This window comes from Esox lucius, chromosome 15, assembly GCF_011004845.1.
Source record: "Esox lucius isolate fEsoLuc1 chromosome 15, fEsoLuc1.pri, whole genome shotgun sequence".
In the NCBI taxonomy this organism is placed as follows: Eukaryota; Metazoa; Chordata; class Actinopteri; order Esociformes; family Esocidae; genus Esox; species Esox lucius.
The window spans coordinates 13,870,783-13,897,914 of NC_047583.1; the positions used below are offsets into that span (position 1 = coordinate 13,870,783).

The following is a 27,132-nucleotide window of genomic DNA, read 5'->3' on the forward strand; positions in this document are numbered from 1 at the left end:
TGTTATGAAAGACTGGTAGGGTTATGGTAGACTGGTAGGGTAATGGTGGATGGATAGGGTTATGGTAGACTGGTAGGGTTATGGTGGATGGATAGGGTTATGGTAGACTGGTAGGGTTATGGTAGACTGGTAGGATTATGGTAGATTTGTAGGATTATGGTAGACTGGTAGGATTATGGTTAATTGGTAGGGTTATGGTGGATGGATAGTGTTATGGTAGACTTGTAGGATTATGGTAGACTGGTAGGGTAATGGTGGATGGATAATGTTATGGTAGACTGGTAGGGTTATGGTAGATTTATAGGATTATGGTAGACTGGTAGGGTAATGGTGGATGGATAGGGTAATGGTAGACTGGTAGGATTATGGTAGACTGGTAGGGTAATGGTGGATGGATAATGTTATGGTAGACTGGTAGGGTTATGGTAGATTTATAGGATTATGGTAGACTGGTAGGGTAATGGTGGATGGATAGGGTAATGGTAGACTGGTAGGATTATGGTAGACTGGTAGGGTAATGGTGGATGGATAGGGTTATGATAGACCGGTAGGATTATGGTAGACTGGTAGGATTATGGTAGACTGGTAGGATTATGGTAGACTGGTAGGGTAATGGTAGATGGATAGGGTCATGGTAGACTGGTAGGATTATGGTAGACTAGTAGGGTAATGGTGGATGGATAGGGTTATGGTAGACAGGTAGGATTATGGTAGATTGGTAGGGTAATGGTGGATGGATAGGGTTATGGTAGACTGGTAGGATTATGGTAGATTTGTAGAATTATGGTAGATTGGTAGGGTAATGGTGGATGGATAGGGTTATGGTAGACTGGTAGGGTTATGGTAGACTTGTAGGATTATGGTAGACTGGTATGATTATGGTAGACTGGTATGGTTATGGTAGACTGGTAGGATTATGGTAGATTGGTAGGGTAATGGAGGATGGATAGGGTTATGGTAGACTGGTAGTGTAATGGTGGATGGATAGGGTTATGGTAGACTGGTAGGATTATGGTAGACTGGTGATTACGGTAGACTGGTAGGATTATGGTAGATTGGTAGGGTAATGGTGGATGAATAATGTTATGGTAGGCTGGTAGGATTATGGTAGATTGGTAGGGTAATAGTGGATGGAAAGGGTTATGTAGACTGGTAGGATTATGGTAGACTGGTAGGGTAATGGTGGATGGATAGGGTTATGGTAGACTGGATAGAGCTCCGACATAACTAACATGAGAGGCTCTGGTCAGGCTACACTGTCATATCCTGTTTGGACTATGGAACAGCAGCCAGTGAAGTGCATGAAAGCAGTAGTAGTACAATGGGTTCTCACTCTTCCTCCAGCGGATTCCACTGGCACACACTCCCTGTACACGGCCTACAAGGACTATGAGATCATGTTCCACGTGTCCACCCTGCTGCCCTACACACCCAACAACAAACAGCAGGTACGCTCTAGGAGATGACACCGTGTCGTTCTGGACGGGTGGGATATTCATTAAGATGTTGTCATCATTGTATGGTCATACGTGTCCTGCCCGTGTTCTAGTTGCTGAGGAAGAGGCACATCGGGAACGACATCGTGACCATTGTGTTCCAGGAGCCAGGGGCTCTGCCCTTCACCCCCAAAACCATCCGTTCGCACTTCCAACACGTGTTCATCATCGTCCGTGTGCACAACCCTGGCACTGACAACACCTGCTACAGGTGAGTCCGACTGCTGAGAGACTGTGGTCGACCGCTGGTGACCACTAGAGGGCCTGGTGGTCACAAACAAACTGGAATGCCCGTTCTACTGCAACCGTTGGGTTGTTCGAACAGCTCATGGAGGTAGATGTCACTGGGAGAAAAGAAAACCAGTGAAAGGCCTGGTCACCAAAAGCGTCTTGTGTAACTACTGGCTGTGTGTCCTCTTTCCTGTCAGTGGCCAGATGGTTGTACTGGTTTAATTGACTGACTAAGACAAATCACTGCTGCAGCTGCTGTCTAGCTGGGATGGGGCTGTACTGTACCTTTCTGCTTTCTCCGGAGTGATCGCGGAGCTTTGTGGCGTTCTTACCCACCCCCACCTCACCCCCTGCCACACACGCGCACACACACACACACACACACTCACACATGCATACTCTGCAAGCCTGCGTGCCACACTGCCTTGGGGCAACAGAGTCAGAGCGATCTGAAGGAATTAGCTGCATGCACATTCCCAGGCTGGACAAGTAAATCAGAGGATTGTTGAGCAGCCGAGCAGCTCTCTTTCCCCACAGTGCTCACAGACCCTCCATGGGAACACGTCGACGGGTCTCAGCCCAAACCTCTTCAAAGTCGGGCTCATTTATTCTGAACACTCCTTTCACCAGCCCCATCCAGTACTTAGCTGGAGTTGTTCGTTTTTTTTTTTAAAAGGGACATCTTTTGATTTAGAGCCAACGAGTGTCGTTGAGGAGAAGAGGCTAGAAGGGAGAACTGCTGATTTGCCTGTTTTTTTTTTTCTTTTTGGATAAAATGGAGAGTGGGACCCTGAAGCAGTGAAGACTCTGCTCCACCCAGAGCAGCTCTCAGCTTCCAGCCTCTGGCTCAAACCCATGGATCTAATGAACCCATCTACAAAGCCCCAAACCCTCTCTGTTCCGTTCCCTTCTGTTCTGCCACCAGGCTGCTGACTCTCTAGGAGCCTGATTCGCTTAGAGCCAGGGATGCCATTTAAAAAAGGAGTGCGAAGCGCGCAAGATCTAGAAACGAGCCCAACGGTTGGACGGCCGGTAAAAGCAGCTATAATTAGCCGAATAAAGCTGTGTGTACCTGCAGTTGTGTGATCAGACAGAGCTAGCAGGAGAGAAGGATTCACGCAAAGGACACTTCAATGTGTCATACCTAGCCCAGTCAACCGCGACTGCAAACACAACGGTACACTGGAACCGTTAGGGTCCGACGCTGAAGAAGGTGGGTCTGCGCTGCGCGTGTGTGTATGCGTGTGTGTGTGTGTGTGCCTGTCACACAGTGAGTTCACGCTCTACCGTGAACTCGTGGTTTCGATATATTCAGTTTCTGTGTTTTTTGATCATTTTGCCATTGAATTCGTATGTATGCATTTTGGACTTCCTGTGTATTAGTAGTTCACGTCATTAGTCCAGTCATTATTGAGTCCGACCTGCTCTGTGACCTGGTCCCACATGGTACAAGCGGGAGGTCATGTGTCCGTGACTTTCAGGCCAGTGGGGCTGTAGGAGCGGCACAGTGGCTCTGTGGACGGCGATGAGGTCGACTGATCATCTCGTGCTGTACAAATGCAGATAGGTCAACTTAGCCACGTTGCATAACAATCAGAGCTCTGTTTATATCTGAAAATAGGGAGTAGCCTTCTCCTCTGTACTGCCCGTCACTTCCCTGTGACCCGGGCACCGGTGATGGCTGAGAGCGAGCGATGTCAGCGGTGGGCGGCCTTGTCAGCTGTGGTGAATGTATATTTAGATATATACCGCAGCCTGATTCAGCGGGGCTCGGACGAAAGGCTGTAATGTCAATGCTGCATGCGACGGCTGTGTTATCTGGTTAATGGACTGGACTGAGGCTTGTCATGACTCTGACATCAGACACGCGAGCCTTGCCAGCACTGATTTCCTATTGTGCCGCTGTGGAGCTTTTCCTCACCGTTGCTGGGTTATGGATTTGCAAGCCAGTTGCTGGCAATCATCTGCATCCCGAACGAGTTGAGCTTTCATGCTAACTTTCAGGAGGCCTGTCTGCCAAAGACTAATGGGTTGTCAGTTTGTTTCTGTGGGAAATCAGGTGGTGAACGATAGAAATTAGAGTGTTTCATATCCAGGTCTGCTTCATGAATGATTCATAGTAATTCAACTCTGGGAGGTCTTTTAAGGAGCAACAATGGTAGATGACTGGGAAGAGTAGTAGGTAACTTAAGGAGAGCCTTGCCCATAACAAGAATCACGCCCTCCTTTATTCTAGGAAGTGAAAGGGGCCAGAGAACAATGTCACGTTTCTTTCCCAGCCTATTCCTGTTCATTTCATTTTTTTTCATTTGACTAGTCAAAATAGTGACACCAAACCAATTACTTTCTGTCAGGAATAAGCATGATGATAGGTATAAGAAATACAGTAAAAGCTACATTTTGACATCTTGCTTGGAATAAAATGTTCTCCGACCTACTGCCCCTGAGGGTTAATTGTGATTGGGTGTGGGTCTTTCTTGTTGACCTGTCTTTCGGTACTCTTGCCATCTCTATCTCTTCATCTCTTTTTCTCCATCCCCAGTGTGGCTGTGACTCGTTCCCAAGACGTGCCCTCCTTTGGCCCTCCGATCCCCAAGGGCGTGACTTTTCCCAAGTCCACCGTCTTCAGGGACTTCCTGCTGGCCAAGGTCATCAACGCTGAGAACGCTGCACACAAGTCAGAGAAGTTTGGTGCCATGGCAACACGTACACGGCACGAGTACCTGCGGGACCTGGCAGAGCGTCACGTGACCAGCACTCCGGTGGAGCCTACAGGGAAGTTTCCTTTCATCTCATTGGCTCACAAGCGGAGAGAGAGGGTGCGGCCATACAGCGGGGCGGAGCTACGGAGCCTGGGGGCGGTGACATGGCTGGTGCATGCGGAGGACCAAGTAGCTGGGGCAGAAAGGGAGTGTCTACTGGCCATCTCCAATGACTTCCTTATCCTATTGGATCAGGAGGCCAAGGCTGTGGTTTTCAACTGCGCCACACGCGACATCATTGGCTGGTCTTCGGGCAGTCCCGCCTCCATGAAGATCTACTATGAGCGTGGGGAAAACGTGTCACTGCGCTCCATCAACAATAACACCGAGGATTTTGGAGAGGTGGTCAAACGCTTAGAGGTCAGTGGCAGCACAGTTAGTGGATTATTACTCTGTATTATTACTCCTATAAACAGTACCTTTGGGAAGTATTCAGACCTCTTAACGTTCTCCACATTGCCTTTTGTTATGGACTTAATTTATCATCGATTAAATCACTTTTTTTGCCGTCAATCTACACACAGTACCCCATAATGACAAGGCGAAAACATACTGTTAGAAATGTGGGCCAATTTATTGAAATTGAAAAACGAAACTATTTCCTTCAACACTTCCTCGTGTACATAAAACTCAGTAATTAAAGGCTGCTGCGTCCTCTGATTAACGTGAATCTCTGCTGGCGTGTATTCAGTCTTTGCCACGGGGCACATTGTGGTAAGACGTTGTGCTTTGAAAGATCCGGGCTTTAGACTGTCTGACTTTTCAAAGGATTCTCCAGTTTTTTGGTGCAAAAACACATCTGTGTCTTTTATCCACCTTCTCCTCCTCCCCTCTTACCTCGTCGTCCGTCTCTCCTGCCCGTGCCTAGCTGTTGACCAAGGGCAGCCAGACTACAGAGATGACCCTGCGGAGGAACGGCCTGGGGCAGCTGGGCTTCCATGTCAACTTTGAGGGCATCGTGGCAGAGGTGGAGCACTACGGTTACGCCTGGCAGGCCGGGCTACGCCAGGGCAGCCGGCTGGTGGAGATCTGCAAGGTGGCCGTGGCGTCGCTGTCCCACGAGCAGATGATCGACCTGCTGAGGACCTCTGTCACCGTCAAAGTTGTCATCATCCCGCCGCACGAGGACTCCACCCCCCGCAGGTACGGCCCTCGTTCGCCCACACGCCCCGTCGCCGTTTCCTGTGTGTCTGCGGCGCACGTGGTCACTGCCCACGTCTGGTTCTTCCCACAGAGGCTGTTCCGAGCTGTACCACATGCCCCTGGTGGACTATAAGAACCACAAGGAGGGGATGCCCTATGAGTTTAAGTTCCCCTTCCGCAGTAACAACGGCAGCAAGTGGCCGCGCACGTCCTCCAGCCCACAGAGCCGGGCCACCGGAGCCCAGGGAGGGACACTCATCAAGGCCCCAGCGTCAGACTACCAGGACCGGGCTGGAGTCATACCCCGCAGTGTGTCCAGTGATGGGCGCCCCTTCAACCCCAAAAGGTAAGAGGCCCTGCCAATGTTATAACGCGTGGGAGGAGGAAGGTGTGGAATTGGTGGTGGAACCTGTATGCTTCCTTTCTTTCTGTTGGTATGTGTCCCTCCCTCAGGTATTCCCCAGGGAATGATAACTATGCCCTGGCCTGTTCTATCGTGATGGGCCGCTCACCCCACACCCGCAACTCCCCAATCAGCCTCTCCTATACTGACAGCGGGACCATGGGCTCCAACCACTGGAGACTGAAGTCCATGCCAGATGGGTGAGAGGTCACTCCGGCCAGAACAAGCCTGGAACCGACAAAGGCCACATGTAGACCACACCCAGATCATATACATTCAAAAGAATTTATCTAGAAATGGGTTTTGCCTCAGCGCTATATTTCCGGATGCAGTCTGCGTTTACTTTAATGAGCTATTTAGGAGTTACCCAGCGATAAAAAGGAAATTGGTCAAATATGTGGTGTGTGGAAGACGACTGGGAACTCGGAAAAGAAGGTGGTCAAACGTCACAAATCTTCAGATCGAAAGTGGATTCCTACTTGGAATTCTCAGTTGGGTGACTGTCCACACTCCACAGTGTTTCAGGACTGTGTTATTTTAACTTTGAATAGTTTGAATAGTTAAGGTGTCACAGACATTTCATTATTTTTGTGTCATAGACGTTTAATAAATCATAGATTCCAGTCATTTGAGATATTACAAAAGGCTAGTTACCAAGACTCATTTTGATTCAATAATAACATGACACATAAAATGCCTCAATGTCAATCAAAATAAGGCCAAGCTCCGCACAGAACAGGTTTGTGAAATCCAATATTTTTGTCTTTAAATAACATAGCGAATATCGAATGTACATTTTTGAGCAACAGTTCACTGTAAGCCTAAATTAGATTTTTAAAAAAACCCAAAGAAATCTAGATTTTGTTCAGAGCTTGTGGGGAGCATTTGTATGAATCCAATCAGTGCATCAAGCAAAGTACTTGCCATGCCAGCCGTCTCTTAATTTCTATGAAGTTTGTATCACCACAAATGAAGTGTCTGAACTATGCATGAACCTATTGACGTAGTTGGAATGTTGTCTTATGGGAAATACATATTCTCATCTGGGGACGATTTCAAGTTGTAGTTCCATAGGTGGGAAACACACATGCTGACCACATTCTGTCAAAAAGCAAACAGCAGTTAAGGGCCATTATTAAAATGGGGTTTATTCCAGCATTCCGTTCCTACTCTTTGTTTCTCTGCTCCCAAACCGTTGTGAACCTGGTTGTCAACAGAGTTATGGTTAAAGAGAAAGCAGGTCCAAAGGTAGTATGGGTCAATATTTGGGTAACCTGGGGTCAAATGCAACCATACCTCAGCATCTTTTTTTTGTAGTGACTTAAAAATGTAGATGAGACGGTTTTAATCAGGCAATGGCCAGCCATCTGGCATTTCTGACCAGAGTTGGGAACCATTGTCCTGTTTATTTATTTTTTTCTGCACAGAATAATCATTGAATGGCAATAGTGGGCACCTCAAGCCCAGAGTAGGGGCAATGGACTGGTAATTGAGAAATGCCAGGGACAATGCCCTCGTACCTATGTTGAATAAGAATAGTTAAAACCAGTGAAAGTGTTTGTGCAGTATGTTGCTATCCATTTAAAAAGAACAGGATCACGATCAACCTAACGAATATGCTCTGTAGAATCATGGCAGCTGGGCAACATCATGATTAAGCCTGTTATGGCCACCATGCTGCATCAATCAGGTTAGAGAAGATTATGTGTCTCACTAATAGCGTACCTGATAAGATGGACCAATCGTATGTAAAGGACGTCACGCTGTTCACTGAGTACATCTTTTTCCACTGGATGCCTGGCTGACACTGGGCTGCAGACCTGACCACCATTCCTTAAGCATCTTGACCATTGTGCCATGAAAAAGGTAGCTGATGATTGACTGAAACATGGACCCTTAAGGCTGAGGACATCTCCATGTGGTGCACATAGACTACAATGGGATATTTGGCTGAATTTCTATTATGTTAACATGTCATCGGGCTAATACCTGGAGGTGGAAATGGTCATTTGTTTTATAACTGAATTTGTTTTGAAGGTCACCAAGCCGACTGCTGTTTTGGGTAAATGATCCATCTAGACATTACACCATCTTCGTCCATGTCTTCTTCAGGTTCAGCAACAATAACCGCCACTCCCCTGTGTCAGCTGAGCGCCAGGGAGGGGGAGATGTCGCTAACACGACTAAGCCTACCGCCGGGTGTCCCAGAGAGGGAGAGGGGGGCACCAGGGCAGCCAGCAGAGCCACAGCAGGTAAGGGGATATGCTTTTCATATCTGTGGATTTTTTAATGATACAGATGATGAGGGTACAATGACCACCTCTCCATGTGATACCTGTCTCTCTCTCCCAGACCCTTTTGTCTCCAAGGCTGCAATACCTCGTGTCCAGCAGCAAGAGCAGGGGGGAAACCTGTCTCCCAACAAGAACATCAAGGTGAGCCAGCACGCTCAAATATGACCATATGTGTCTGGAACACACATTGAGCTCTGGTAAGAAGACTTAGCTAGATAGATAGCTTCTCACTTCCAAGTTCTTTGGCTCGTCTTTACCTTGGCCTGCTTCTCAAAACCAATTGGGACCTCAAACCTTTTAATCTAATGGATTTTAAAAGGGAAACGAGTTGAGGAATACGCAGTTGAGAAAAGGCCAAGACATACTTCGGTCAAACATCCAGGAGGTGACATTAAGGTATTTGTTTTTACAGGTTGAAGCTTCTTACTCTTCCAGCCAATCAGGCAGCAACACCCTATCCAGTAATGCCTCCAGCTCCGCCCACAGTGATGAGAAGTGGTATGAGATTGGCTCTGGCCATACAGGGGCACGGCCAGACTCCGATCTCAACGGCTACCTGCAGGCAGCGTCCACAGACAGCGGCATCGATGCCACCTCCTACGGAGCCCCAGGGTCGGGCGGGTCCAGGGCCCAAGAACGGCGGACCCCAGACGTCTCCCTGCCGATCCAGGATGTGGTCGCCGCCCCGGGAAGCTCAGAGGACCCGGCCCAGAGTACCCACGTGTTCTCCCCGGCCCCAGACAGCGGTTCCTACACCCTCAGTGATGCTGCTTCCCATTCCAGGTGTGTTCCTTACTGCTCTGTGTTCCACTCAGTTCTGTTCAACCCAGCTGGATATATGCAGGCAATGCATTTCCTCTCGCATATTCATTTTTCACTAAGCAGACAATGATGCAGTGTAGTCCATATATATCCCCCATTGTCCCAGATGGAAAACTCCCAAGCCTTGCTGTTTGGCGGTGAGGGAGGTAGCAAGCAGCAGCCTGCTGTGTGTGTGTGTGTGTTTATGTATGGGTGTGTGTTTGTTTATTGTGTGTGAGAGCCAAGTTCTCATAGAGAGAATGAGAGCACTTGAAACACTAAGGAATGCTGAATGTGAGAGCTTAGCACTGTTAACACTCCTAAACCACAGTTCCTTTGAGTGAACAGAGGCTTTCCTCCTCTTCTCAGCCTCTCCTCAGTGGCCCTGAAATACCTCCAGCACCACAGACTAGTGACTTTGTTATATCGAGCACATAGCATGTCAGAGGAGGGAGACGCTCGCTTTCATGTCAGACTGGGGAGAAAGAGTGTTTGAAATTTAAAAATGGAAAAAGTCCAAGGACACTGTGTCCTATTTCTTTTTATTTATATATTGTAATTCCCATCTCAGATGTGGAGATATCAGAGATGTCTCAGATATGGAGATCGGATCTGTAGCGTGTGAGGAAAAGTAATCCGAAAAACCAGGTGTTTTTGAAAAAGTAATTTTATGCTGAGTTTACAGACAGAAAGAGGGTCACATTCTACAAATGCAAGTGAAATTTTGTTATTTGTCTTTCAGTTGAATACAGTTACACTCGGTTGTATTTGATTATTCAGAATACCCATCTAGCACACATCTGGTCAGACACCTGTGTCTGAAAACCCTAAACCCTTCAGGGGCATGTATTCTGCCACCCGTCTGGAACATTCCACAGGGATGTGGGCCCATGCTGACATGACTTCTTCCCGCAGTGGCTACTGGCCGGCGGTACATTCGTGCTGCCGCCCGTTCCATCGTCCCAGAGATTCTCCTTCGTCCTCTCGCATCAAAAATCCATTTTTGCCCACAGGATGGCCTCTGACTGAATGTTATTTGTTCGTTCGTTCTCAACCCGTTGTGCGTGAAAGGATGAGAGGGGGGTGTTTTGGCGATACTGGAACCGGCGAGCTTGGCGCTGACATCATAGCGCTCCCCAAGTGTGTTTGGTCACTTCTTCTGCCCATCTAACATGCAATCAACAAGTAACTGAATGTCTTGATGCCTCTCTGTCAGCTTACTATAGGATTCCACACCCATGTGACTCAGTCTGTCATTGTGGGAGAGAGGCCTTTTCATTAACTGGCCGATGGACCTTGTAAATGGGCTCCTGAAAGTGCATCCTAACTCATGTTCATATGTCTTTCTACGTAGTACTCTGAGCTCGGGCCACTCTGGGAGTCCCATGGGTCCAGGCTGCAGCCCCAGCTCCTCCCAGGAGGAGTCCGCCCTGGCCACCTCGCCCACCTCCCAGACCTCCTTATCCCCCGGAGGCCCCAAGAGCTTCTACCCCCGCCAGGGAGCCACCTCCAAGTACCTGATCGGCTGGAGGAAGCCTGGAGGCACCATAAACTCTGTGGACTTTGGCAGTACACGCAAGTGAGCATGGGGGGACATTAGAGGAGGAATGTTGAACCGACGTGTTTATTTACGAGTCACACTGTGGGGCGGGGCGTGAGTCGTGTTGTGAAAGGATGTTCTTCCCCTGTAGAAACAAATCCCTCTGTTCTAGATTGTTGATATTAGAGAGGCTTGAGATTTCAGTCAGCTGAGAGGAGGTGCCTTTCCCATGGCAAGTTTTGGCCTGTTTCCTTTTCTTTTTTAAACAAGTGCAACACTCCCGTCCTGTGGTCTAACTGAGAAGTGCAGCGTAACACTGCTGGTTGTTTTCCCTCCTCCTCAGACGTCACCAGAGTGATGGGTTGCTGGGTGGCCAGCCCCAACTCCGAGCCCAGCTCAGGGCCCAGTCCCCCCAGCGGGTCACCAAGTCCAGCCTGCAGGAGGACCTGAAGAAGCTTATTACGCTGGACAGCCCCCCTCCCTCCCTCCAGGACCAGAAGGTATCCAGCAACTATATGCTGTAGTACCAAAGCGCCATTGGTTTTGCTGCGGAAAGTATTGTCCCATTTAGATCCATTCCAGAGTAGTTGATATGAGTATCTGCTTGATGGACCAAACTCCCTCCAGTGCATCAATACAGAGTGTGGTTTCAGCCAGCAGCCTCACAGTGCTCCTCTCTCTCTCCCCGACGCTCCCCTCTCTCATTCCAGCCGTCATTCCCAGCCACGCCTCCTGTCCGGCGCTCTCTGCAGAGGACTCTGTCAGACGAGAGCATCTACAGCGGACAGCGGGAGCCCTCGTACGCCGCGCGCCGGGAGAGCCCCACTGACCTGCTGTTCAGCTGCTCCACCATGCCCCGCTCTCCCACTTCCCACCGCGCCCCAGCCAGGCGACCTTCCCACAAGTCTTTGGGTGAGCATCATTCTCCATGTTCTGTTAGCGCCAGGTCATCCTGCGAGGGATCGCCGTTTGTCCCAGTGGGGTTATCACGGGAGTGCCAATAAAGTGTGGGTTACCACAGAGTTAAACGAGTCGTTGTTTATTTGACGGGAATGACCTTTGACCCACGGCGGCTCAGTTGGAACCGGCTAACGCACCTCCCCAACAGGTGACCTGTGTGAGGCGTCCAGACAGGACCAGGGGGGCAAGAAGCTGCAGCTCAGGGAGACGGGCCTCATGCCCCTGCCTAACTCTGGACCTGACCACACTCTGGACTGGTCCAACCTGGTGGATGCTGCCAAGGCCTTTGAGGGTAGGCAGACTGAGCCGGATGTTTCCTATATCTAACAGCAGAGGGCAGTGGCTTGTCTGTCTACTGTCTGTCTGTTGTTCATCTGAACGGTGTTCTGTTTTTCTCTGTCTGCAGTTCAGACCCTGTTATCTGTCAATGATGCAAGCTCAAGGGCAGAGGTCCCAGCCACCATCTCCCAGTCAGTTGATCCCCAACAGAGATATCCCTCGCCTGGGTAAGACTCACTTCCATACCATGAGCGAATCTAGACACAGGTATGGCCAGATTTGGCCCCAGTTTTTACTGGCTACGCCAAATGCTTACATAAAACTCCTAGGACATCCCCTGGAGACTCGAGCTGTGGCTCGCTACACCTTGGATTGGTTCAAACCAGTAGTCCTCAGGTTCTGCTTGTCTTTATGTAGTCTGAAATGGGGTGGTTAAAGAGTGTTTCCCATTCACAGTGAGACACCAGCCAGTCTGCTGGGGAAAGTCAGCCAGCTGGAGTCCATGGTGAAGCTGCTTCGGGATGACCTTAATAAGGCGAGTCAAGACAGCCTTATCCTGTCACCTCTGCTACTGACCTTTTTTTCAACCTGGGGGCCTTTCCCTTACAGTGGTTAGAAAAAACACCAGCACTGTCCATCTGTCATCTGTACTTACGGCTCAACCTCTTGGTTTTAGCTGCCCTGTATCAATGTCCTGAGGAGAGTACTAGTGTGTAGAGAGAGCTTTTTGTATGTGTTAAAGGGATATTTAGTACATTTTCCTCTTTTAGTGGCAAAGCATTATCCTGACAGTAGTTTTGATCAAAGTTCCATCAAAATGGATTGAATTATGAGTTTTGCCGCTGGTTAACAAAAAAAAGGTCCATAATGAACAAAAATGTCTTCAAATTGCTTTAAATTAATTGTAAATACAAAACAGACAATCATTGATTGCGTAAGTATTCACACCCATAAGTCAATATTTGGTCGAGGCACCTTTGGCTTAGTGAGACTAGCAGTCCACAGATGTAGAAATGAATTCTGGGGAAACACAGGAAATATACCCACTTAGAATTATACACATTTCGGAGCCTTCATAGACCTCGTACTCATAAGATGGTTGTGTAGTTTCTTATGTCGACCTTTTGATGGATTGATTTAGCTTTTTCCGACAACTGCAGTATATGGCTCATGTACTCAACTAGAAAGCCAAATACATTTCAGAAATGGATCATTGACCAAAGTGCTGTTTGGATGGTGATTGAGGTTCAAAAAATGGAAATGTCCCTTTAATGTTTGGTTTTTGTATGTCCAGGAGAAGGATGCCAAGGCCTCCTTGCAGGCCCAGATCCAGAGCCTGAGGGAGGACAACCAGAGGCTCCAGGAGGAGTCCTACAACGCCTCGGCAAAGCTCAAGAAGTTCACAGAGTGGGTCTTCAACACCATCGACATGAACTAACTATGTGCCATACACATGAACAGCTGAACACATTAGGCCACATCAAGCTCATTCACATTATGGGTGCTCAGAACCACAGGACTTTATCTTTGAGTCCTTGGACATGGAACTGCGATTCTGCTATTGACATGGACCAATTCACAGTAAATCTAAATCCTGTACGACCAACATGAACTGAATCACGCCGGATCTTTAGCAATCCTGAACAGCATCGTGAACTGGTTTGGATCTTTACGACGGTCACCGTGACTCCTGTGAGGAGGAGATACAATGAAGACAGAGGTACTATAGAGAGACTGAGAGAAGACTGGTCCCTTTCTTAGGATCGGGTCTCGCTGTGCTGTAGTGTTCCTGCATGTCTGACAGGTGTAAGAACTTTCCCTGGGCTGCGTGGACCCTCCCCAAAGAGACCTCGCTCATCAGAGTCTGCCCCTTCATACTGTACTGTTCTCTGCTGTGGAACTGACAGTCTTCTACAGGAGAGGTCCTGTGTTATTTAACATCTACAGTGCAATGGTATACATAGGCGGTCTCTTTGCTGTGTATTGAGTATAGTGGAATATTTGTATTGTATGTTAAAGTGCCTCTGTAATGCCTCTCCGATTGAGACTCCATATGAAAATGTAAGAAATATGATAGGTTGCTGAGTATACCTCACATCTAGAGCAAGTTAAATGATGCAAAGTACTTCACTTGCCATGTAAAAAAAATAAATAGAAATGAAATAATATGCGTGCCATAAAGCTGATAATAAGCTGGAACATCATCTACAGTTTATCTTGTAAATATATACGAGCAGAAATGTAACCACTGCAAAACACCTAATTCTGTTTGAGCGCTTTCCAGGATGGAATGGTTACTGGATGCAGTTGTTCCACGACTTTACAAACTAGAAGACTGGGTGGACAACTGGAGGACAAAGATTAGTGTTCAGTGAACTTGTGAGGGGTACTATTTGGTTCTACTTGATCTGTTTTATTCTCCTGCTGTACAGATGTCCTAGTATGGTCCCCTTCTTGCCTGCCTGCTGCATTGGATCCACAGTGCCACCTAGTGGTGATAACATGTCATGTTACATGGACACATGCTATACTTGATCTTGATCCACAGCATGTAAGAAGGTCTCTGGTGCCAGATATCATTTGATCCTTTTTCTACTCTCTGTAGATGAAATCGGTACTGTATGTCACGGCATAAAGATGTAAATCCTGTCAATACTGCAGGCATGCTTTAGTCTGCTGTTAAGTCCCATCTGGCCATTGGTCTATGATATGAAAGGACACCAACTAGTAATTACATGGTTTGGTAGACTCTGTTTACAGTGAGTTGTATTACTGAACCCCCCCACCCCCCCCCCCCCCCCCAAGCTTATGCTGTCCTTATACTGTACAACCTGTATATATCAAATGATCCTCATGCTCATCATAATTTGCACCTTCGTTCTTGACATGTTTTACGGCATGTGATGATGTTCCCTTTGAGCTGTGATGTGTAAAAAATGTTTATATCTATTAAAGATATTTTGTTCAATTTTATCTTTGTTTAGGGGTCATTCCAGTGCATGCGATTCTTCTCAGCCATGAGGAAGATATTATGGTATGTTTGATAGACACAGGGCAGGCTTCCTCCTATTTTCCACTGATACATCTATATTTGTTTATTAGGATCCCCTTCAGCTATTGGACAAGCAGTGGGTACTCTTCCTGGGGACAACATAAAAAATCCAACAGATGACAGGGTACGGAACAGTTACTGACAAGACAACATAGCATTGGTTATATGATATTCAAATAAAATACTGTAATAATAATAGCAACACACATGGAAACAAAGGTTTGAAAAAAATGTATACTGTACATATTCTTATTTTTATCGTACTGTTAAAGGGGATAGCATTCAGTCCAACTCACCCCTCCACTCACTATATTTTAATTTTCTTTCAACCAACTTAAGGAAAGCTGTAAAAAAATTATTTGGGGCTATTTAAAAACATTTGTATGGATTTTAGATCACACAATGATTCCCTATGCTATGCTGTGCATGTTTTCCCACTACAACAGCAACTGGTGAACTGTGTAGTATTCTAGGAAAGGACAGAGAGATTATGCTTGCCGCCGTCTACTATTGCTAGTTTGAGGAAAGATCATTGTGTGTCTTAGCAACACCAATTAAAGGAAGGGGGGGTGCCATTTTTCCATCTGACAAAAGAAGCTATTGCATCTTCTGTTGACCAATGAATATTATGTACATTAGGATGTGCTTTTTTATGCAGCCAAAAAGAAATTCTGGTAAATGAAACACTATCATTCCACAATTACTGCAGATTTATAAGGACATAGTCTTATATAACAAAGCATAAATGTAACACGATGCCCCTTTATAGAAGAACGGCCATCTGTGTCAGCTACAGTAATTTAAAGGAAGGATGTAGACGGTCACTATTGGTTCTAAAGGTTAAATTACAGCTTTAGGAGTAGAATGGGCTCTGTAATAGGAGAACCGTGTGGCAGTGAAGCTCCCCTGAAGTTAACCAGAACCTGGGTGTCAGAGCAGCCCTTACATTTAGGGGTCAGGTTGACTCTAAAGCTGTCTGGAGACATCAAGACACTTAAAGTTGTCCCAGAAAGATAGGATGTAGCTCATTGTGGATTGGGTGACGCAAAAGGACTGACCAGGTCCCTCTGCTTCAGGCCCAGAAAAAGGTGAGTCACGAATAAGAAAAGAAAAAAAAATCAAGGTAGATTTTTTTTCTAAGGAGACTGTTTGCTTTAGGAACATTTATTAAAATGTTTACTAATACCTGAATGGAGATTTTTGAAGACTGCCCATTTAATTACATTTCAGCAAGAGCTTAACATTCTGTTAGAAATGATAGTTGGAAATAGATTAATACTGTGGATTACTTTGAGCTGCCTAAGTCCTCTGGTCTTTTACTGTGTGACCAAAAAGCTCCATAGACCCCCTGGGTAGGTTCTGACACACCCAATGTTTCCTTTATAGAACATATACAGGGTTGCTGGGGCATCGTCCTCGGAGGTGTTAACCAGGATGTAAAGGGAGACTTGTCGGTCCAGAGCCAGCCTCAAGGGTTTGAGGGGAGCATGTGCTCATTTGTGATTAACAGCGAGCTGCTGTTTTTTCACTGACAGACCGTAACTCAACGTTAAATACAGAGATTAACCATTAAAGACAGAAAAGTGGTGTTAGGGGTTGTTTGTAATATTGCTTTAATATTGCTAACTCTGGCAGCTGCCTGGAACAACTGTCTCTAGCAAAATGTGATTTTTCATTGGAATTACCTGGATAAATAAAGTTTAAATTGAAAGATTAAAAAAAACTGAGCCGCCACATGATTCCATTTGTGAATTTACTACTGGCGATAAAAGTATTATCCCCTGTTGAGTTGAGAATTGCTGCACTTAACGCTGACTTCACCAGACACTCTCTAGATCCTAGGGCATGATTTAGAACAGTACGCTCAAATAAAAACCAGTCCCAGCATACTGATTCAGTTGATTAATGGACTAAATCCAAAAAGAGTGTCTGAATAGCTCAGGGATGCCAGATGTGATGATTTCATGGTTAATATTTTACCAGTGAAGAACTGTGACGAATCTCTCGTCAATAATTCAGCATGAATGCAGATGAAGCCTAGTCAGAGCACCATCCCCTGTAGCAAACCTTCCATTCCTTAACACAACTTGTCATTGCCGAAGACAAAGCACATGAAGACATAGCACATGAAGACATAGCAAATGAAGACATAGCACATGAAGGCATAGCACATGAAGACATAGCACATGAAGACATAGCACATGAAGACATAGCACATGAAGGCATAGCACATGAAGACAAAGCACATTAAGACATAGCACATGAAGACATAGCACATGAAGCACAGGGAGGCGAATGGAAGCTGAAGAGACTAAATCCTGTTGCCTAGGGCGTTCTCTAAAACACTGACCCTCCACGTAGCACACAGGCTCTTCCCTGTCTTTCCAGAATGTTCTTCATTACAATGAACATTTAGATTTCTAAAGGATTTTGACTGCTGTACTCCTTAAAACCAATACACCGCTATAATGGTTTAGACACAGGTCTGAGTAAGCCTGAGTCGGAACCTAGCCAGTTTAATGTTAAATGTTATAACAACAGCTTTTCATGTCACTGCCATAAGGATGTAATGGGTGTTGGATGGGGGATGGGTGATAATCATGTGGACATTTAGCGTGTTCCCACTGTGGTTTCTCTTTTCCTGTCAGCACTCCATGAAAGGTTTTTGTTTTTACATGTCATCCACAATGGGGGCTGATAATATTAAATGTCAAAGTAAAACGATGCTCATGTGTCCCAACAAGAAACAACTGCCATTGACTGGTGAGTCTGTGAGCTTGTGCTCTCTTTACACCTCTTTTCACACATTATTTAATGATGATCTGTTTTGCAGAAGGGAAAGTTCCATTTGACTGCATTTTATATGATGCCACCAGAATGTAAGTGGAACGTTTCAGTGTTCTGACTTGTGTTGTCCTACTACGTGGGGTGCTGGGCTCCAAAGGAAACATGTTAGAGGAATTTACAGCAGGAAACCCAACCCAGCTTAAAAAAGGCTGTGGATGGTGTTAAGAGCCCGAGAGTTCACCATCACAGACAAACACACACAAACACATACTTAAAAAGACAAATGCACAGGAGGTGAGGATGAAAGCTGCAATACAAATGCATTGGCTCTGAATTTGTTCATGCATGTAACTGGTTGGTTCTTTGGAAATTCCTTGTGTGAGTGTATTGGCAAATTGGCCGTGCAATCTATTTCTGGGAGAAAATTCCTTGGGGGGACTTTCTATCTAATTTTACTGTAGTAGAAAAAAGCTTTAGCCATTTTGGCTCATCAAAAGCTTTGATTTGTTTTAAGCTTGGATGGTCCTGGAGTGAGTGGGAAAAGGAGAAGGGAGGGGTGTGACAGAGGAAAAAAGACAGCAGTCCTTTGACCCCCTGAAACAAGTACATGATACATCGGAATAGCTTTGTAATATGTTGAGAAATACAGAATAACTGCATAGTGCTGTATACATGTCAGTTCACTAGATAGGGTGTCATTTTCATGTTATCAGACAATTTACCAACCATACATACATTTAATAAAGCCGGTTGAATATGGACTTTCAATTAAAAGTTAATTACAATGTAAATTAACAAGCTATATATTTCATTATCTCTCCATTATCTTTCCGGCTCTGCTCCTCTAGGAAATCATTTGACATTCCCTCTGTGAAACCTGGCCTTTATTACGATTTCAGTGTCCTCCTAATAGAATCATTCTTATTTTATTACGATTTCAGTTTCCTAATGGAATATTTCTTATTTTATTATGATTTCAGTGTCCTCCTAATGGAATCATTCTTATTTTCTTGGGATTTCAGTGTGCTCCTAGTGGAATCATTCTTATTTTCTCATGACTTCATTGTCCTCCTAATGGAATCATTCTTATTTTCTTATGATTTCAGTGTCCTACTCGTAGAATAATTATTATTTTCTTATGATTTCAGTGTCCTCCTAATGGAATCATTCTTATTTTCTTGTGATTTCAGTGTCCTCCTAATGGAATCATTCTTATTTTCAGCATCAGTGGGCGCTACTGCAGTGTGTACATCTCTCCCTCTATCTGCCCTTCTTTCTTGCTTTGCTACCCAGCCTCCACAGCACTTTCTCCATCTGGTCTCCTCTCTCAGTCCTTCTCTCACTCACCCTCTGCTCCCTCTCTTTTTCTCTTTACCTTCTCCCTAATTCCTGTGTTCCTCCCCTTTCCCAACTCGATCTGCCTTTCACATCTCTCTCTCTCCCTCTCCCTCTCTCGCTCTCTCTCTCTCTCTCTCTCTCTCCCTCAGCCACACAGACAAACTCAGACACACATACACACACAGGCAGACCGAAAGGAGGAGCGCACATGCGAGAATCTCCCTAACTGACCGCTCTACTCTGTGCTCCCTCCCTCCCATGGCAGGCAGAGGACTGGAGAAGAGGAGGAATAACGGAATACTGCAGTGACAAACCAGTTGCCATCTCTCTCTCTCTCCTTCTCTCTCACTCTCTTTCCCTCGCTGCTCTGCTGCTTTCATCCTCTCTTTTTTTCCATTATTTTTCCCCTCCCGCCAATTATGCCATGAACCTTCCTGCTGCTTGTTGCTAAGGACAGAAAAACAGGGAGCATTGGACAAGGCTTTATTTTGTTGCTAAGGTAATGAATGCTTTGTTAGCTGGGAGATCCTTGTCAGGATCCTTGTATTGGCTGGCTGGTGTGAGTGAGGCTGCTTGGCTGTGCATGATCAAGTGCATGTCTGTTCTGTGCCTGTGGTATGTCAACTCTTCTCCTAGGCTCGGTCTCCTGCTGAGACTACACTATTAGATGAGGACTTGTTCATCGGTTGGTTTCAGAGGGAATGCAGGAGTAATTTGATATCCCGGCTAGCTGTGTGCTGATCACTAGTTTGGGCTGTGTGTGTGACTGTGTGCATGGGGATGTCAGTTGCTGTAGTCCATTCTGTTAAATTTCTCACTGGGATGGATTGACAGACATATTTAGAATGTGTCATGTGAAGTTAGATTTGCATGCTCTGGAAAGGAATAGGTTTCCGTAAATTACAGGATGTGGCTGTCACTGGCAAGGACATTTTGCTACAGTTCTTCATCCTTTCACTGTCTTGTAAATTTGACACTGTACATACAGAATGTCTGAGTGGTGTGAAAAATTGATGAATGGATATGGAGACAACTTAGTATAGAACAGACATTCTGCCAATCAATGCAGGCTGCAGGCAACTGCAATCCATCATCATGATGCCAATAACAACACTGGATCAAAAGTGGATTAACATTACAGTCATGAATCATGCACATGCTTACTGCCCCGGGTCTACAGCATAACGCTGAGCGGTTGAAAGCGTGACCGCAAAAGATCAAAACAACTTGTCCTATGCAACTAGTGGATATATTCTGATCCTCTAATAATCATAGCCTATGTTTGTAATGGATGACAATGTGGCGATGAATACTTCAAGACTCAATTATGTAATTGCACTGACACTTGCCAGTTCCTGCCCTCCGGAACCATTTTCAGATAAACCACAATAAAACTTAAAGATGCTCTCTTATAATGGAACAGGAACAGTCCAACGGGCAGGCGTATGATGAGGCTTTTTAATGGGACTGTTCCTGGAAGCTCTATCCTGTGTCCTTTATCTTCTATGTACTCCGAAAATATGAATGTGTCAAATTATGTAATCCTCTCTCTTTCTCTGCCTGACGGAGCGCGATTATAAATGGTTATACAAATCTGACACGCACTCCTTAACTCAACTGGAGGGGAATATGATTGTAGCCTTGTGAACTTAGGTTATTGAAAATCCTCAGTTAAGCAGAATGAATTGTCATGGAGAGGGTTGAGTGGTGGGGCACTCTAGTGTGATGGATATGGAATGGAGGTCATTTATAATCCCTTACGGTAACATTTGAAGCTTTGCATCATGAGAATACACCGGACTGACAGGCCTGATCAAATGTTAGTCACGTTATCTTACCTGCGCACTTCGTCACGGTTTTAACAATTGCAGTTTAATGAATTCAACAACGTTTAGTGTACCTATTATTATTTTCGGTAAAAATGAACTGAACACCCCTGAATATCTGTGGCTTATCAGCAGAACGCTCTGCATCACCCCATTATACATTATGTTTACCAGGGAATTCTGACATCTTGGCTCACAGGTCTGACATTTCTCTTGGCTTAGTCAGCTAGTTTAAATTCACCTCAATTTGCTGCATTACTGCCAAAGCTTTGTTATCAGCTGGTATTCTGACAGGTTTTAACACCTCTGAGAGGAGCGGACATGTCAAGGGGATGTGATAAGACAAACTGTCTTCACCCTGAATCAAATGAATAACATGCTGTGGAACTGTTTATTAAATATGGGCTATTTGACCAGCCTGGGTAAATCCATGTACACATATTATAAATAATTGAAATAAAATCAAGGAGGGAGCAACAGATCTGTCTCCATCTGGCTGCCGGTATATCCTAACGACTGGCAAGGTCATTCACCTCACCCCTGTTTGACATTAAGTCCTGAAACTAAGGAAATAAATTCCTCTTCGCACAAGTACAAATTAGCCTCAGGGACATAATTGCTAGAATTATGTGTTTTGTTGGAGGGGGTGCTCTTGCAACAAATAACTGATCTGCACAACACCTTATATGGCATCTGTGAAGAAACTAAATATATTCTAGACTAGTGCTTAAAACAACATAACTGATAAACATTCCTGTCAGTGTATTCTGGTACATGAATGCATATAAATCAATCAATGGTATTTATATTGTTGCAAAGTATGATCAAAACTGGATATATGAATTGTATCTACCACACGGTTGTGCTGTATTGTGACCATAGTTATGTTTCAAAAGATTGTCTGGACGTGCATATTGCCTTTTATGATTTTGATGAGGATAGAAAACTCTAGGGGGAGATTGTCTATGGCACTGATGTCAAGGATGACCTCTTGATCTGTTTGACTCACAGTAATAAAATGAGGCATTTCAGGAAACTAGCAACCACACAATCCACTTAAATTCATCTTCGAAGTCAAATTGCAAGCATCAGTGCAAAAAGCTAAAGTGGTGCTACTTTGGATACTTTTTAAAGCGATAGGGTTTCAGAACTTTTCAGAAAATGGATGGGGACGCTTTTGGTCCTATCAGGGTAAATCTGGTTTCACCAGTGGATTGATGTGCCTGGACAGAGAGGGCCAGTTCTGCCTTGTTTTCCATAGACGAGCACTGTGCCTTTGCAATGGAAGGTGAGCTTCTACTGGAAGCCAGTGGATGGTGCAGAGGACCCCATTTATACACTATAATTATCCACTGATATAGCAGTCAACTATATTGGTGACCTCAGCAGGCCAAGGTGGGGACGCAGCGCCATTCACAGGGTACCGGATGTTTGCTGTTGCCTCGTTTGTGACACTGATGTCAATCCTCTCTTCTGACTCCCCACCTGTTCCCCGTCTCCCTGCCCACATGCAGCTCCTGGACCAGAACACAACAGGAATGGCGGAGGGATCCCGAGAAAAGGAACAGCAACATGGTGTGGGTACCACTGATCCTGAGGAGGACTCGCCCAACATGATTGTCAACAGAAAGGTAAATGCCTACGTGCTCTCTGATTACCCACACAGCAAGGCGGTGGACAAAGCTGATCATTCCCAAAGAGGAACAGGCGTAAGCCGCCACACATACTTTAGTTATAGGTGAAAGCCTCAGAGAGATTTCATTTGTCTGTTTTCGAAGGAGACGGGTAAAACAATGAATCTCACGGTGGTTCCTGACAATGCCTAAGACATGCTATGCCTCCGTGTCTGAACTCTGTGAACATGACGGGGAGGCGACTGTCCCACGTGCACGTAATGGAACATGTTCTCAAACCTCTCTGTGTTTGTCTTTGGGAGACAGATGCTGATGGTGCCCACACTGGCCTTCACACTCTTCCTCTGGCAGCCCGGCAGGCTTGTGTGCACTCTGCAGACCTCTGAAGTTTTAATAAGCTCTCCGTCAGTGTGGTTTTGGGGAACAAAAGGTCCTTTATGTGTCAAGGGTAATTACACGATCCCTATGGCACTTGAGTCTCAATGCTTGTCCTTTTGTTGGAGGGAGGAGTGGGGGAGAACCGCCATGGTTACTGATGTGGTGGGAGAAGTCTGCTCCTTCAGTGTTGGTCTTGTCTGCTCTCTCTGGGGACTCTCGTGAAGAGCATGTTACTGACACGCTCATTTCTGAGAGACGCAGGCAAACCCAATCAACACTGTGCTTTTAATCACCCTAAACACATCTAAGTTGTTCCAATGCCATTGTCCTGAAGATGGCAAAGCCACAGCAAAGAGTGGAGAGGTCCCAATTCCATGCCATTATTTTAATCGTCTGGATTACTAATTATGCAATATTGGGGCGAGAGAACAAATAATTTAGGAAAAGAAATTGAGCCAATGAACGATGGATGATGACCTTTGTTCAGAAATAAATTTTTCACAGGAATTGTAATGTCTCAAATGAGGATGATTATGCAAGAATGATAAAGTGGTAAAATGAGCGTGCGCCTTGTTCCTTTCCACTTACACTCCAAGCCTCCCCTTCCTCTGTCCACCTGAATGAGCAACCAGGACATTAGCAAGCTTAATGTGGAATGGTCACATGCAGCACAGGGATTTTGTACAAAGGCTCTACATGTTAGACACGACACAATCAAATGAAGACTGAACCAATTGGATTAAGCTTTTGCTTGAAGGGAGTGGTTACCAACCTTTTCCAGTTACTATACCACCAGATGAATTGTGACCTGCACTGAACACCCCTGAAGTACCCCCTCATGTGCCTTTTACCAGTAAGCCTATGGTCTCATGGGTCTCGTCAACAGTCCCCTGTGGATAGGCCAAATACTCCAAGGTGTCATTGTAACCGGGGCTGGTACATTACTGTATGTGTGATGCTGGGTGTACAGTATGAGATACTGGGTATGTGTGATGCTGGATATATACTGTATGATGTTGGGTATATGTGATGCTGGGTATATGTGATCCGGGGTATATGTGATGCTGGGTATATGTGATATTGGGTATGTCTGATGCTGGGCATATGTGATGCTGGGAAAATGGGATGCTGTGTATGTATGATGCTGGATATATGTGGTGCTGTGTATACATTATGCTGGGTATGTGTGATTCTGTTACATGTGATGCTAGGTATTGAGTTGCAGGGGAATTGCGATGCCATTTAATGAGATGATGGGTATATGTGGGGCTGGGGATTGTAATTTTGGGTATATGTGGGGCTAGGGATTGTGATGTTTGGTATGTCTGGGGCTGGGGTTTGTGATGTTGGGTATATGTGTGGCTGGGGGTTGTGATTCTGGGTATATGTGATGCTGGGTATATGTGGTCCTGGGTATATTTGGTGCTGGGTATTGTTTTGATGGGTATGTGTGATGTTGGGTATATGTGGGGCTGGGGATTGTGATGCTGGGTATATGTGGGGCTGGGGATTGTGATGTTGGATAGATGTGGGGCTGGGGATTGTGATGTTGGGTATATGTGGGGCTGGGGATTGTGATGTTGGGTATATGTGGGGCAGGATATTGTGATGTTGGGTATATGTGGGGCTGGGGATTGTGATGCTGGGTATATGTTGGGCTGGGGATTGTGATGTTGGGTATATGTGGGGCTGGGGATTGTGATGTTGGGTATATGTGGGGCTGGGGATTGTGATGTTGGGTATATGTGGGGCTGGGGATTGTGATGCTTGGTATATGTGGGGCAGGATATTGTGATGCTGGGTATATGTGGGGCTGGGGATTATGATGCTGGGTATATGTGGGGCTAGGGATTGTGATGCAGTATATATGTGGGTCGGGATATATGTGATGTTGTGTATATGTGATGTTGGGTACATGTGATGTTGGGTATATGTGGGGCTAGGGATTGTGATGCTGGATATATGTGGGTCAGGGTATATGTGAAGTTGTGTATATGTGATGTTGGGTATATGTGATGTTGGGTATATGTGGGGCTGGGGACTGTGATGCTGGTTATATGTGGGGCTGGGTATATGTGATGTTGGGTATGTGTGATGCTCTCAGTAGAGGTAGAGATATGTGTGATGGAGGACTATCTTACATGTTCTTACATGTTCATGGGCCTGGTATATTCAGAGAGGTTTTGAGGGTGCTGAGAAAAGAGCAGATGGCTGTCAAAATGCTCTGCATACCTTCGCAAAGGGAAGGATATATTACTTAAAACTTTTGGTTTTTCAGAAAAAACTTTGGTAACTTTCAAGGGCTTTATGGAGGTCCTTAGTATGATATTAGATCAGAATATTTGATGGTAAAAAGAAAATTATTATTAAGTTGCCAAAATATAAACCATACAATTAGAGTATATCACTTGTGTTTCATATTAGGATTTTCTGTTTTAATATTATATTCAAGCAAAATACATGTAAATATGTTTTATGGACAATATAGCATGACTAAAACACTGTGTGCAGTGCCTGGACACAGCACTTAACTGTAGTATATAGGCAACCTGTGTGGCCTTTTGTTCATTAACTGTAGTTTATATATATTTGAATCATAAGGTTCATCTATGCACCCCACATTCAGAATTCTGTAGGTTTTTGCTCTTACCTTGTACTTGAATGATTAATCAGATCACTTATTACTTAGGATCTCCTCACACCTGGTTGTATAGGACTCAGCTGGGCACCAATAAAAAATAAAAATAAACCTGCATACATTGGTTTGACACTTGTGTTTATCACCTTGAGGACACATTTTGTTTTTATTTCATCTTTACTTATATAGGTTGCCTCATTGAGATAAAATATATATATACATATATATATTCCAGAGTCTGTTTCGACTAAGATCACAGTGTTAAGGGCAAGGATGCATTTCAGATAATATCGTAACTTAACAGTATTTCAGACAAAAATAGCCATAATACTGGTAACAACCGTTATTATGGTAACATACAGACAATTTCAGGCATTAACATACAGAATAGATACTCTACATCACAATTATAAGTGTCATCAATGGAATTGGTGAAATGTACATGTACCTAATGACTGTCAAATTCCTTATTAACTTGTGGCTCAAGCATTCTTTTAAATTATTCCGAAGAAAGAAAATGTTGGGCTTTCAAACGGGTCTGAAGCGAATGCCAAGACCACAGGGCAAACTAATTGAAACCCTTTTTAAAATGTTCTGTTCTCATTTTAGGAACCACTAGCAGTATGTCACATTGTGATTGTAACTGGACACAGATACACAAAATGAATTCTGTTACATGAATACATTCGTTAAAAGGTTATTCAACTAAAGATTACTGAAATGACATAAGATTCTGGTGACTTTGGTAAATGTCAGGTAGCTTTGCAACAGTGGGAACAGACTAGGCACGTCGTCCCCTAGGCCTGATCGCATTTTAGATGGAAGATATGCATTATCTTAATACAATGTACAATGGCCAGTTACAGTGTAAATAAGCGAATGCAAACCTCATGAGGGATTTTCACCCCAGTGTCTGCAGATCCTTAGCTAAAACTGTACAATGTGAAGCAATGTACGGTATGAACGTTTGTGCCACGTCTAAAACCAAGCTTTTGTTGGGAGTGAATGGTAACAACATCAACCTGGATGTGCAGTTAGTCAAAATTGACTGTGTTATCTTTGCACATTGTAGAAAGCCTGACTACACAAAGTGGAGAGGCTGGCTTCTCCGGTCTTGGCAATCCTGTATTGTATCTTGTTCAATCTCATTTTCCCCCCAGGGAGGAATTGCTATAGAAAAAAAGCAGTACCTGTGTTACACATTATTGTCGCCAAACCTCTGTGAGACAGCTCAAAATGTAATGCTTGCACAGTAGTACACACATACAGATACGCACACACACCCACACTCACAAACGCATCTTGTTTAATGCTTCCTGTCCATTGTTTTGTGTTTTTGTCTTGCTCCGTCTGGCACATTTAAGGCAGAATTTGGAAGACAGATCAATGTGCATGGTGTGAAAACAACCCCGTGACTGCTATGCTATGCTGGAAAATGCAATTAAGCTGAGGAGTGGGTCTACAGCACGGCTCCAAGAGGGTAAAACTCATGAACTATTAATAGACAAGTCAGATCTCCAGTCTCCCGGACAAATGTGTCTCCCCCTCCTTTTTCTGTGACTGCTCTAAC

The 27,132-nt window shown here is 45.1% G+C and overlaps 2 protein-coding genes across 5 annotated transcripts in view; both read left to right on the plus strand.

The window, feature by feature from the left end:
* The window catches only part of LOC105015682 (signal-induced proliferation-associated 1-like protein 1), a 48,730-nt gene extending 34,714 nt beyond the window's left edge, over window positions 1-14,016 (plus strand). For 3 of the 4 annotated variants that reach the window (XM_010879004.4, XM_013137501.3, XM_034297398.1), the window contains exons 6-21: window positions 1,345-1,448; window positions 1,550-1,707; window positions 4,270-4,849; window positions 5,358-5,632; window positions 5,724-5,978; window positions 6,086-6,235; window positions 8,148-8,287; window positions 8,388-8,470; window positions 8,742-9,112; window positions 10,485-10,709; window positions 11,014-11,170; window positions 11,381-11,582; window positions 11,779-11,922; window positions 12,037-12,136; window positions 12,366-12,444; window positions 13,204-14,016. In XM_010879004.4, the coding sequence (XP_010877306.2) occupies window positions 1,345-1,448; window positions 1,550-1,707; window positions 4,270-4,849; window positions 5,358-5,632; window positions 5,724-5,978; window positions 6,086-6,235; window positions 8,148-8,287; window positions 8,388-8,470; window positions 8,742-9,112; window positions 10,485-10,709; window positions 11,014-11,170; window positions 11,381-11,582; window positions 11,779-11,922; window positions 12,037-12,136; window positions 12,366-12,444; window positions 13,204-13,347 (3,167 nt within the window). In that variant the 3' untranslated portion in view covers window positions 13,348-14,016. The remainder of the gene's footprint in view (window positions 1-1,344; window positions 1,449-1,549; window positions 1,708-4,269; window positions 4,850-5,357; window positions 5,633-5,723; window positions 5,979-6,085; window positions 6,236-8,147; window positions 8,288-8,387; window positions 8,471-8,741; window positions 9,113-10,484; window positions 10,710-11,013; window positions 11,171-11,380; window positions 11,583-11,778; window positions 11,923-12,036; window positions 12,137-12,365; window positions 12,445-13,203) is intronic. The other variant, XM_010879005.4, reaches the window with a different exon arrangement.
* A 5,213-nt stretch (window positions 14,017-19,229) lies between these two features.
* LOC105015683 (regulator of G-protein signaling 6) overlaps window positions 19,230-27,132 on the plus strand; it is a 47,967-nt gene continuing 40,064 nt past the window's right edge. The window contains exons 1-2 of the mRNA XM_034297508.1: window positions 19,230-19,585; window positions 22,427-22,543. Of these exons, the coding sequence (XP_034153399.1) occupies window positions 22,451-22,543 (93 nt within the window). The 5' untranslated portion in view covers window positions 19,230-19,585; window positions 22,427-22,450. The remainder of the gene's footprint in view (window positions 19,586-22,426; window positions 22,544-27,132) is intronic.